Here is a 13,065-nt window from a genome sequence, read left to right on the forward strand (position 1 = left end):
GTGTGTGTGTGTGTGTGTGTGACTGCGTGTGTGTGTGTGTGTGTGCGTGTGTGTGTTAAGTCTCACTGTAAACACATTCTGCATACAGGAAGGAAGCGGGACTGACGCTGCACCCAGGGTGGCCAGGTTGGCTCTCTGACCGAGAGGGAAACAAGCAACAAGGGCTGTGAAAAACGGTACGGTATTCACAGTTTGGTGGCACAGGAGCGAAAATTATGTAGTCCCTTGTTGACATCCAGACAGTGTATTAATCGTTTTAAACTTAATCTGAAAACATCATAGGGTAGAAATAAGACACTGCTCGTAAACACTAGGCATACCATATTCTGAATTACCAAAAAGAGGACAAATGCGCGCGTGCATGTGTGCATGCATGTGCGCGTGCACATGCATGTCGTGGATGTGCATGTGTCGTGCGCGTTTGAATTAAATTAATTTGTCAAAAAAGTTTGGCTCCTAAATTTGATCAAATATGCTCTATATTAGTTATGTATTTATTTAAAGCAGTGGCTCTCAAAGGTGTGATCCAGGGACCCTCATGGTTCCTTGAGGGGGCTGATAAACTGATCAAAAACACACAGCGGTCCGTTTCAGAGTGAAACCTCAAAATAAAATCCCCCTAAAAAGCCATTGCACCTCGTCTTTCAACTTAAAAGTGGTTTCAACAACTGATCTATTACAGGAAGAAAAAAAAGACCAAAGTCGCTTATAAGAAGCAGACATGGCAACACTGATAGGAAGGGCCGGTGGATCTGGGAGGAAGGAGGCGCAGGGCATTGTGGGACATGTAGTTATTTGGATTGTACCCATCCATCAGTTTACAATGCTATTGTGTAGTGCAGTGGTTCCCAAACTTTTTCATGTCAATTAAGGACCCCCAAATTTACACTAATTAGCCTGTGGACCCCCATTTGACTAAAATGTATTTTGGCAGTCCTTAATGGTCGTAATGACTGATTTTACACTTGCTGAAAATAGCAGATCTACAAGCTCACAACGTGTTGCAGCTATACGGCTATTTTCAGCATGCAAACAAGTGTAAAGTGACTTATTTATCTTGTCCACTAGTCCCTTCCTAACGTTTTTGTCTAGTTTGTATTTGTTGACGAAATTGTCAATATATTTAGTCTTAGTTTTAGTCACCATAGCTACGTTTTCATTTAGTTTTCATTGGTGAAAAAAAGGCATGCAGTCGACGACCATTTTTCGTCATAGTTTCAGTCAACCAAATCAACAGTTCAACACCGCTATCGTGAAGCTAAGCCTGAAGAAAGTATCAAACATCCCAAATTCACATGAAGAACACAGGAATAAAATAACAAATAAAACTAAATCCTGGACTGTCCAACGTTGGCAGCAATACCTGGAGCTAGAACAGGCACAGGGTAGCAGGTGGATTCCAGCTCAGATACACAGGGTAGCAAAGGAAAGGTAGGCTAATATGTTTACCCAGGGTAACTGGACTAAGCTCAAGAACTTGTTTACAGCCAGGCCCTGCTCATAGAACATTTCATGGTAGGGGTTCAATGCCTTGTCCAAGAGGGCACTTCAGCGGTGGTAATTTTAACGTGCCGGTCCGGGGATACGAACTATAGCGACCTTCCGATATCAAGACCGCTCCGCTGCCTCAATCCAGCAGACAGTTGGATTCCAGCTCAGATACACAGGGTAGCAGACAGTAGACTAGCAGTTACATTAATGAAGTATTGCACATTTTGTATATTGAATATAAACTAACAAGCGCTTATCCGTGGCCGGGTCACGGGGGCAACAGCTCCACCAGAGAGCTCCAGACTATCGACACGGCACAAAAGGAAATCTGTCTGAGACAAGAAGGTCCTCAGTTCAACTCCCCCCCCCACACCCCCCGCTGAAGTGTCCCTGAGCAAGGCACTCAACCCTCACACTGCCTGTCCATCCTCCCTGCGAAGGGGTCGACTAATCAAGATGCTGGATGGAGCAGGAACTGAATTACCCCCCGTCGGGCACACACACACACACACACACACACACACACACACACACACACACGCATGCATGCACACACGCACATGTGCACGTGCACACACACCCAGCTGATCTAGATGTTCGGCGATTCATTATAAAAATAATTGTCCACTAACAATTCATATCTTTCACCTCAATCAGACACTTTTATTAATATTCATTGGTTCAAACACTTTCAAAGGGCCACTTTACCTTTACTCAAAGTATTTCAATTATCTTGAAACTTTGTACTTCAGTTAATAGTTAAAAAATCATCTAAATTGTTGTAACATTGTATTAATTATACTTCCATAACAACTTTTACACCTAATACTGTTGTTACTTTATAATACTGATGCTAATACTGTTAGCATCCTGCAGGGATTTGTACTCGTAACGAAGTACAGAGTACCTCTACGGTTAGCGGCGATGCTGCAAAAAGCGGTTAGCACTACAGGCTAGCGTCCAGGAAACAGCAGGCTGTTGACGGCAGCCATAGACATATAAAGGCTAGATGGCTCAGGGCTCAATGTTATGCTGCCCTGAGGTAAGATGGCCGCCACGTAGCGACGTCGCTCTCCATTGGCCAGCAGCTCGGGTGAGCCATCTAGCTTTCTTATACATCTATGGTTGATGGCAGGGTTAGGGTTAGGGGTCAGGTTAGCGGTTAGTGGTGGTGCTAGGCTACAGGGCTAACAGGTTAGCGGTGGTGCTAGGCTACAGGGCTAACAGGTTAGCGGTGGTGCTAGGCTACAGGCTAACAGGTTAGCGGTGGTGCTAGGCTACAGGGCTAACCGGTTAGCGGTGGTGCTAGGCTACAGGCTAACAGGTTAGCGGTGGTGCTAGGCTACAGGGCTAACAGGTTAGCGGTGGTGCTAGGCTACAGGCTAACAGGTTAGCGGTGGTGCTAGGCTACAGGCTAACAGGGGTCGGCCACCCGTCCAGTGAACAGCAGGCTGTTGATGGTAGCCTCTCTGATGAGGAGGAGGAACGGCCGGTTGGCCACAAACAGTTCTCTGTTCAGGTTGATGGACCGACCGACCGCTACCACCGCCGTGGCCGCTGCCGCTTCGCTGCCTTCCTCGTTCACCTGCACACACACACACACACACACACACACACACACACACACACACACACACGCACACGCACACGCACACGCGCACGCACACGCACACGCACACGCACACGCACACACAGACACAGGCACACACACATGTACACACACACACACACACACACACACACACACACACAGGCACGCACAGTGTAGTACTTTTAGTGTAGTTTTTTTTAAATATAATTTTTATCCCACAATTTTGTAACCCCTTATTCACCCCTGTGTCAATTTTCTAATGTGATCCTGGACTCTACACACCCTCCACCAACCTAGTCCCCATGTATATTAATAGTATACTTAAACACACCTCCAGGAAAGCCTTGTGGAAAGCGTCTGAGATGTGAAGTTCATTCCCATCGTCCTCCAGCATCCCTGAAACACACAGGTCAGAGGTCAAACATGGGTGTGATTTATTTTTATAATTCTCTGTCCGTGTGAAGTTAGTCTAGAGGTCAGGGGTCAAACAGGTCAGGTAGTTACCTGTTAGCCTAGCGGCCTGGGGGTCAAACAGGTCAGTTACCTGGTAGCCTAGCGGCCTGGGGGTCAAACAGGTCAGTTACCTGGTAGCTTAGAGGTCAGGGGTCAAACAGGTCAGTTACCTGGTAACCTAGCGGCCTGGGGGTCAAACAGGTCAGTTACCTGGTAGCTTAGAGGTCAGGGGTCAAACAGGTCAGTTACCTGGTAGCCTAGCGGCCTGGGGGTCAAACAGGTCAGTCAGACCCATGCTCTGCAGTTTGTCCTTCAGGCTGAAACTGTCTTCGATGCGGAAGCGAGGAATCTGCACCGACACCGTGACCTCTGACCTCATGCCGTCCAGCCATCTGGTCAGCCTGGTGAGGTCCAGAACTTTCTCTACCTTAAGATAAGATAAGATAAATATAAAACCATCCGGTCAGCATGGTGAGGTCCAGACCGTTCTCTACCTTAAGATAAGATAAGTTAAATATAAAACCATCCGGTCAGCATGGGGAGGTCCAGACCTTTCTCTACCTTAAGATAAGATAAGTTAAATATAAAACCATCCGGTCAGCATGGGGAGGTCCAGACCTTTCTCTACCTTAAGATAAGATAAGTTAAATATAAAACCATCCGGTCAGCATGGGGAGGTCCAGACCTTTCTCTACCTTAAGATAAGTTAAATATAAAACCATCTGGTCAGCATGGGGAGGTCCAGACCTTTCTCTACCTTAAGATAAGATAAGTTAAATATAAAACCATCTGGTCAGCATGGGGAGGTCCAGACCTTTCTCTACCTTAAGATAAGATAAGTTACATACAAAATTAAACATTAAATATTGTCCAGCCAACCTGACAGTTTGTGGAGGCCCAGACCCCACTCTATCTGTGGGCGTGTCTTTACCTGTGAAAGGGGCGTGCCTGTAGAAGGTGGGTGTGGTTCCCTGTGAAAGGGGCGTGTCTGTGGAAGGTGGGTGTGGTTACCTGTGAAAGGGGCGTGTCAGTATAATGTGGGTGTGGCTACCTGTGAAAGGGGCGTGTCTGTATAATGTAGGTGTGGCTACCTGTGAAAGGGGCGTGTCTGTATAATGTAGTTGTGGCTACCTGTGAAAGGGTCGTGTCTGCATACGGTGGGTGTGGTTACCTCTGAAAGGGGCGTGTCTGTATAATGTGGGTGTGGCTACCTGTGAAAGGGGCGTGTCTGCATACGGTGGGCGTGGTTACCTCTGAAAGGGGCGTGTCCTCTCCAGGCAGGATGATCACCATGGTAATGTCCTCTCCGCGGTACGGCAGCTCCAGCAGCTGGACTCCGTCGTCCAGGTAACGAGCGTAGCGGAACTTCCCTTCCTGGTACATCATGTGGACGGGACAGTCCCCGCCCCTTCCTCCTGAAGCTCCTCCCCCTCCTAGGTAGAACTCTGACTTGAAGACGTTGTCCTTGTCGAACTTACTCTTCCACTGGCCCTGGAGAGAGACAGACAGACAGACAGACAGACAGACAGACAGACAGGCAGACAGACAGACAGACAGACAGACAGACAGACAGACAGACAGACAGACAGACAGACAGACAGACAGACAGACAGACAGACAGACACTTAGCCATAGTTTCTACTAGAAATCCCAGTATCACATGATAATTAAAAACTGTCTGGGGTGTTCACATGAGAATTATAAACTGTCCTGCTAACACAGCTTTCTCCTCCCCTGGATAAGGATCTGTTGACCAGGACAACATGCTAACAACATGCTAACATGCTAATACCTTGAAGTATATGGTGTTGACGAGGACCAGCACAGTGTTGGGGTCTAGCGCCCCCTCTGGCAGAGTGTTCTGGATGCGTGCCTCCGTCTGGTTGGAGATCCACTCGTTGATGGTGAGCCGCGCCTGCTCTGGGTCCCCCTGGTGGGCACAGTGGGAATTACACCATGTTTAACCTTCCTGCTCTGGGTCCCCCTGGTGGGCACAGTGGGAATTACACCATGATTAAACGTCCTGCTCTCTGGGTCCCCCTGGTGGGCACAGTGGGAATTACACCATGTTTAAACGTCATGCTCTCTGGGTCCCCCTGGTGGGCACAGTGGGAATTACACCATGTTTAAACGTCATGCTCTCTGGGTCCCCCTGGTGGGCACAGTGGGAATTACACCATGTTTAAAGGTTCAAAATAAAGATTATCAAATCAAAATCAAAAGGTTTGAGAACCACTGCCACAGACGCTCTGGGTAATCATTACGTCTGATGCCCAGGGCGGAGACTGATCCAAAAGACCTTTCTCTGCCCCACCCCTCTCCCATTGTTTATATTGTGTTTAGTTTCCAAGATGGCCGACAGCACCAGGAGGGGGTGGGGCGGAGGCGAGCGGGCGGGGTCGATGCTCTTACTGAGCTGCGTTCAACCTGACTTGTGTCTGAACAGCTTGGATGGATGTGTTCTGCGTTAATATAATGAATAAATAAATACATAAAACCAATGGTTCAAGCCCATTAATTAGGATTCGAGTGCCAACCCTAACGAGCGAACGTTCGAACCCTGAATGTTCTGGGACAGCCTTAGTTCTGCCCCCCTCCCCCACATCAAACAAAATATTCGCCTACTGGTGCTGTCGGCCATCTTGGAAACTAAACACAATATAAACAATGGGAGAGGGGCTGGGGCAGAGAGGAGAAGGGTGGGGCCGAGTTTGATATCAGCGCACCACTACAGTCTAGTACAGTATGTATAGTTGACATAGATACTCCACTGTTACGTTCTTAGTTTATACATGATTCATGATAACTACTTTTTATATATGTGATGTGATGTATGACATGCTTTAGTTTTTGCTTAAATGTAAGTCGCTCTGGATCAAGAGCGTCTGCTAAATGTCTAAATTGTAATTGTAGGAGTGTCAGACACTCTACAGTCTAGGAGCGTTTGATATCAGAGACTCTAGTCTACAGTCTAGGAGTGTTTGATATCAGCGCACCACTACAGTCTCTAGACTGTATAGAGTGTCTCCTATAGGAGCGTTTGATATCAGACACTCTACAGTCTCATCACGGTCCTGTCGAAGTGTTAAAGGGACCTTTCTACTTTGTTTTTCTCCTTTTGTTTTGCAGGAGTGTCTTGTTATTTCTGCGTTTTCTTCGAGGTGTGTTCCTAGTCATGGCTGCCAGTTCCCACCTGAGGTTGTGTGCGAGTTCAGACTTCTTCAGACTGTACTGAATAACTGCTAGCTTACATAATGTCTTGAGGCTAGGACAGGAGTCTAAGACATACAGGTCAGATGGTCTGCTGTCTGCTCCAAAGAGGATTATACGATCTCCCATCCTGCAACAGCACATCCTAGACGTCAGGGACGGGCCTTTCCTCTTGGGCTCAACCTTCTTCCAGGAGAAGGTCTCTGGACTGAAGTTCCACAGATCATTGAAGGTCTGGTCATAGTAACCACCGAAAATGTACAGCTCTCCATTGTAGGTAAAGGCTGAATGACCGCAGCGACTTTCTGGTAGAAGCTGTGTAGAAGGTGTGTCCAGCCAGCGGTTGGTCTCTGAGTCAAACACTCTGATGGTGTTGTAGAAGTGGTTTTTCCCACAGCCCCCAAAAACAAACATCTTTGTCCCGATGATGGTAGAAGAGTGACATTGTGTAGCAGGAGGTGGAGTTCCTCTGGTGTTGATTAAAGACCAGACCATTGTGGTGGTGTCCAACTTGTAGATCTCATTAGTGTATCTAGTCAGGATGGGTCCAGCCAGGGTGGGTCCAGTCTTGGTCCATCCCCCATGAATAAACATGACCTTCCCCAAGACACAGGCTGAGTGGTAGCTCCTCCCCTTTGGAACGGTCCCAGAAACCTGCGGTTTGAACCATCTGTGGGCGTCGACATCAAATCCATAAAGCACATTGCAGTAAGAATAACCTCCCCAGAGGTAGACAGTATGTTCTATCAGAACAGCTGTGTGGCCGTAGCGCCTGGAGGGAACCTCAAGGTTAGGTTCTCCTCTTCCAGAGGTCACTGGGGTCAACTCCCTCCAGAGTAAAGTCAGTGTGTTGAAGACCTGCACATCAATCTGATCCTTGTGATTCTCGTCAGTTTTCCGTCCAAAGTAGTACAGCTCGTGTCTCACTGCTACAGCAACACCATCTTCCTTTGGTGATCCTTTCTGATGCAACGTCCAGGAAAACATCTTTAACACCACAGTTAATGGTGGATTGAAGTAAACCTGTCGGTTTCCTGCTCTGTAGAAGAATGAAGAGCTCAAGAGCCAAAGAAAAGGAGAGCCAAATAAGTATTCTAGATTCTAGAGCTCTTTGAGTCTTGGTGGAAAGAGTCTTGAAGATATCAGTCTTGAAGATAACAGTCTTGAAGATAACAGTCTTGAAGATAACAGTCTTGAAGATAACAGCCTGGTAGAGATCTGTGGTGAAGAGTTGAGTCTTAGAGAAGTTGATTGAATCTAAACTCTCTCTGAGGCTGCAGTGCTTTTCGATCATACAGTTGAGGTCACAATGACGACATGACATCAGGGTCCCCATATTTGGGTATGGCTGACCTGCTGGGAGTCCATATATGGATATAGCAGAATGTATGTATGTGTGTGTGTGCCTTTATTTGACCGGGAAAACTGGACTGGCAGCAGCGTGTTCTCTCCTCCACAGTGAGAACATGCTGAACAGACCTTAAAGTCCATAGATCAGTTACCTTAAAGTCCAGAGGCAGCAGCCTGGCTCCGTAGACTGTCTGGCTGATGTTCTGGTAGGTCTGGTTGAACATACCTTAAAGTCCATAGATCAGTTACCTTAAAGTCCATAGATCAGTTACCTTAAAGTCCAGAGATCAGTTACCTTAAAGTCCAGAGATCAGTTACCTTAAAGTCCAGAGGCAGCAGCCTGGCTCCGTAGACAGTCTGGCTGATGTTCTGGTACGTCTGGTTGAACATACCTTAAAGTCCATTGATCAGTAACCTTAAAGTCCATAGATCAGTTACCTTAAAGTCCAGAGGCAGCAGCCTGGCTCCGTAGACTGTCTGGCTGATGTTCTGGTACGTCTGGTTGAACATACCTTAAAGTCCAGAGATCAGTAACCTTAAAGTCCATAGATCAGTTACCTTAAAGTCCAGAGATCAGTTACCTTAAAGTCCATAGATCAGTTACCTTAAAGTCCAGAGGCAGCAGCCTGGCTCCGTAGACAGTCTGGCTGATGTTCTGGTACGTCTGGTTGAACATACCTTAAAGTCCATTGATCAGTAACCTTAAAGTCCATAGATCAGTTACCTTAAAGTCCAGAGGCAGCAGCCTGGCTCCGTAGACTGTCTGGCTGATGTTCTGGTACGTCTGGTTGAACATACCTTAAAGTCCAGAGATCAGTAACCTTAAAGTCCATAGATCAGTTACCTTAAAGTCCAGAGATCAGTTACCTTAAAGTCCATAGATCAGTTACCTTAAAGTCCAGAGGCAGCAGCCTGGCTCCGTAGACGGTCTGGCTGATGTTCTGGTAGGTCTGGTTGAACATACCTTAAAGTCCATTGATCAGTAACCTTAAAGTCCATAGATCAGTTACCTTAAAGTCCAGAGATCAGTTACCTTAAAGTCCAAAGGCAGCAGCCTGGCTCCGTATCCGTAGACAGTCTGGCTGATGTTTTGGTAGGTCTGGTTGAACATACCTTAAAGTCCATAGATCAGTTACCTTAAAGTCCATAGATCAGTTACCTTAAAGTCCAGAGATCAGTTACCTTAAAGTCCAGAAGCAGCAGCCTGGCTCCGTAGACAGTCTGGCTGATGTTCTGGTAGGTCTGGTTGAACATACCTTAAAGTCCATTGATCAGTAACCTTAAAGTCCATAGATCAGTTACCTTAAAGTCCAGAGATCAGTTACCTTAAAGTCCAGAGGCAGCAGCCTGGCTCCGTAGACGGTCTGGCTGATGTTCTGGTAGGTCTGGTTGAAGGCCAGACTCTTCTCTCCAAACAGCCGGTTGGCCGAGACCAGCTCCGTGCTCTGGTCCTTCTTCCGGTAAAGACGACAGTTGAGCTTAGCGAAGAAGAAGTGGACCTGGTCCGAGGTCTTCTCCTTGATGGTGTCGAACTCAAACACCTGTCAGAACAGAACACAATGTTTTAGTGGACCTGGTCCAGAACAGAACACAATGTATTAGTGGACCTGGTCCGAGGTCTTCTCCTTGATGGTGTCGAACTCAAACACCTGTCAGAACAGAACACAATGTTTTAGTGGACCTGGTCCAGAACAGAACACAATGTATTAGTGGACCTGGTCCGAGGTCTTCTCCTTGATGGTGTCGAACTCAAACACCTGTCAGAACAGAACACAATGTTTTAGTGGACCTGGTCCAGAACAGAACACAATGTATTAGTGGACCTGGTCCGAGGTCTTCTCCTTGATGGTGTCGAACTCAAACACCTGTCAGAACAGAACACAATGTTTTAGTGGACCTGGTCCAGAACAGAACACAATGTATTAGTGGACCTGGTCCGAGGTCTTCTCCTTGATGGTGTCGAACTCAAACACCTGTCAGAACAGAACACAATGTTTTAGTGGACCTGGTCCAGAACAGAACACAATGTATTAGTGGACCTGGTCCGAGGTCTTCTCCTTGATGGTGTCGAACTCAAACACCTGTCAGAACAGAACACAATGTTTTAGTGGACCTGGTCCAGAAGAGAACACAATGTTTTAGTGGACCTGGTCAGACGTCTTCTCCTTGATGGAGTCCGTAAGCCACTTCAGTGATGCTTACGGAACTCGACTACGTCTCGTTCCTGACCGCATAATTAGTAATATATTACTTTCATGATCTGCTCCAGGGTGTTGTGACAGGTCTTAATGTAAAGTAATATAATTACCATGATGTAATAAAGTAATATAATTAGTAATACATTACTTTCATGATCTGCTCCAGCGTGTTGTCGCAGGCTCCCAGCTTGGTCATGGCGAAGGCGGTGGAGACGCTGAGCGGAGACATGAAGATGTTGCTGTGGCTCCCCCTGGTGGTCGCCAGCTGGCGGTACAGAGCCAGCGCGAAGCGGCTGTTGGCTTTGGAGAGCTCCCAGACGCGCGGGTTGGTGGAGGCCGGGATCTGCTCTGCCGCCCCCTAGTGGAGAATACATGACATTACACTCAATACACTGTGTTCTGATGCCCTCTGGTGGACCTCAGTGTCTCGGTAAGCCCCTCCCCCTCACCTGGGTAGGCCCCTCCCCCTCACCTTGGTAGGCCCCTCCCTCTTACCTCGGTAGGCCCTTCCCCCTCCCCTCGGTAGGGCCCCTCCCCCTCAACTCGGTAGGGCCCCTCCCCCTCACCTCGGTAGGCTCCTCCCCCTCACCTCGGTAGGCCCCTCCCCCTCACCTCGGTAGGTCCCTCCCCCTCACCTCGGTAGGTCCCTCCCCCTCACCTCGGTAGGTCCCTCCCCCTCCCCTCGGTAGGCCCCTCCCCCTCACCTCGGTAGGCTCCTCCCCCTCGTCCTCAGGGCTGCGGTAGATGCATCGCGGCTCCAGCGACAGGTCTTTGGGCTTCGCCACACAGATGTCTGTCTGGACGCCACGGGAGGACGGACAGACGGACAGCACAGCCAGCAGCAACACACAGAGCAGCATCCTGACTGACAGAAAGACAGACAGACAGACAGACAGACAGACAGACAGACAGACAGACAGACAGACAGACAGACAGACAGACAGACAGACAGACAGACATTGAGGGGGGGGGGTAACATTAAAATAAACATGGTCATGCACGCACACGCACATATGTGGACCCAACAAATTATCTGTAATTGGCCCCATCTGAAACTATGTTATTCCAAGAGGGAAACCTAACCCCAACCCTCTCCCGACCCCCAGCACACCTCGGACCAATGCTCCGTCGGATCATAGTATGCCTCCCATTCCAGGAACCCTAAAACTAACCCTCAGATGCAAAGATTTGAATTAAAAATGTTCGCTCTAAAATAATATATATCTAAGGTTTGCGCCCCACATTTTCCCGATTTTTCAAAAATAGCAGACCTACAAGCTCATAGCGCGGCACTCGGTGACGCGCTATGAGCTTGTAGGTCTGCTATTTTTCAACAGCTAAAGCATAACACCATGCATGCTTTTAAACACCAAAAGGGGTTAAAAAATATATCTGGTGAAACAACTCTATGTATCTGTCACATGACAAACACAACCAGATCTGCAAGACTAACAACCACGTGCGAACGTGTTGTTAGCTTGTAGATCTATTATTTTCGTCACATGACGTAGAGTACGTATACATTAGTAGGACTGGATGTCGATGACAGATGCCTGAATGAACGATAACGTGTTCATGGAGTTCCCGTTATCAATACGCTTATCAAGCCTGTTATGGAGCACAGCGGCCGATGACGTCATGTTTAAACAATCAATACAAGAGGCGATCAATGCGGCCTGGCGGTGGATCAGCGGTAGAGTGGCCGGAAGGAAACCGCAAGGTTGCCGGTTCGAACCCTGTGGGCTCCCCCAGAGTCAGTGTGGAAGTGTCCTTGAGCAAGACTCTGAACCCCTGATTAGTACTGATGTGCAGGTTGGTGCCTCGCATGGTTTCCTCCGCCATCGGTGTGTGACTGTGTGTGAGAATGTGTGAATGTAATGCACAATATATGTAAAGGTGTGTGTGTGTGTGTGTGTGTGTGTGTGTGTGTGTGTGTGTGTGTGTGTGAATGTGTGTGTGAATGTGTGTGTGAATGGGTGAATGTAATGCACAGTCTATGTAAAGGTGTGTGAATGTGTGTGTGAATGGGTGAATGTAATGCACAATCTATGTAAAGGTGTGTGAATGTGTGTGTGAATGGGTGAATGTAATGCACGGTCTATGTAAAGGTGTGTGAATGGGTGAATGTAATGCACGGTCTATGTAAAGGTGTGTGAATGGGTGAATGTAATGCACAGTCTATGTAAAGGTGTGTGAATGGGTGAATGTAAGCGTGTTGGATTAAGACACTAATAATATAAATGTTCCATTTACCAATAAATAAATAAATGTATCCATTCTGGCACAAACATGTGGGTCTAAAAGTGTATTGATTCCTGCCAACCAGCTGTCCGGGTAAACAGCATGACGCTTTTAAAGTGACGGTACACACATTAACCATTAACAGTTTCTTTAATATTATTTTAACTTCTTCGTGAAAATTGAGATTCGACGTTTGAGCAACAGTCGTGCAGCGTTATACCCTGGAGGGATAGGCTGATCAGCGAGTCCAATCACATTAAATCATATAATAGTTATTAAGTAAATATAACAGCATTACAGACCTGTCGGTGTAGCCTGATCAGCACATGTAGTGAATTCACAGTGAAATATATAATTATTATAATTAATAATACAGTCTAAAGTCTATTATGTTATACTTTAGCTATTGAAAAATAGCAGATCTACAAGCTCGTAGTGTAGATCTGCTATTTTTTGAATAATCGGGGAAAATGTGCTGCAAATCTTTGACTATGTATATTCTTTCACAGCGAATGTTTTTAACTAAATTAT

General features: G+C 47.1%; 1 protein-coding gene across 1 annotated transcript; it reads right to left on the reverse strand.

The window, feature by feature from the left end:
• Positions 1-2,890: 2,890 nt before the first annotated feature.
• On the reverse strand, positions 2,891-11,153 carry serpinc1 (serpin peptidase inhibitor, clade C (antithrombin), member 1; the record flags this gene model as incomplete). Its single annotated transcript, XM_080769626.1, has 8 exons — positions 2,891-3,076; positions 3,414-3,478; positions 3,785-3,962; positions 4,787-5,026; positions 5,328-5,465; positions 9,421-9,636; positions 10,442-10,651; positions 10,998-11,153. 8 exons carry the CDS (start codon positions 11,151-11,153, stop codon positions 2,906-2,908), a joined length of 1,374 nt encoding a protein of 457 aa, XP_080625752.1. The 3' UTR covers positions 2,891-2,905.
• Positions 11,154-13,065: the final 1,912 nt, after the last annotated feature.

The sequence above is a fragment of the Protomyctophum bolini genome (assembly GCF_963924005.1).
Source record: "Protomyctophum bolini genome assembly, chromosome: 8".
Classification (NCBI taxonomy): domain Eukaryota; kingdom Metazoa; phylum Chordata; class Actinopteri; order Myctophiformes; family Myctophidae; genus Protomyctophum; species Protomyctophum bolini.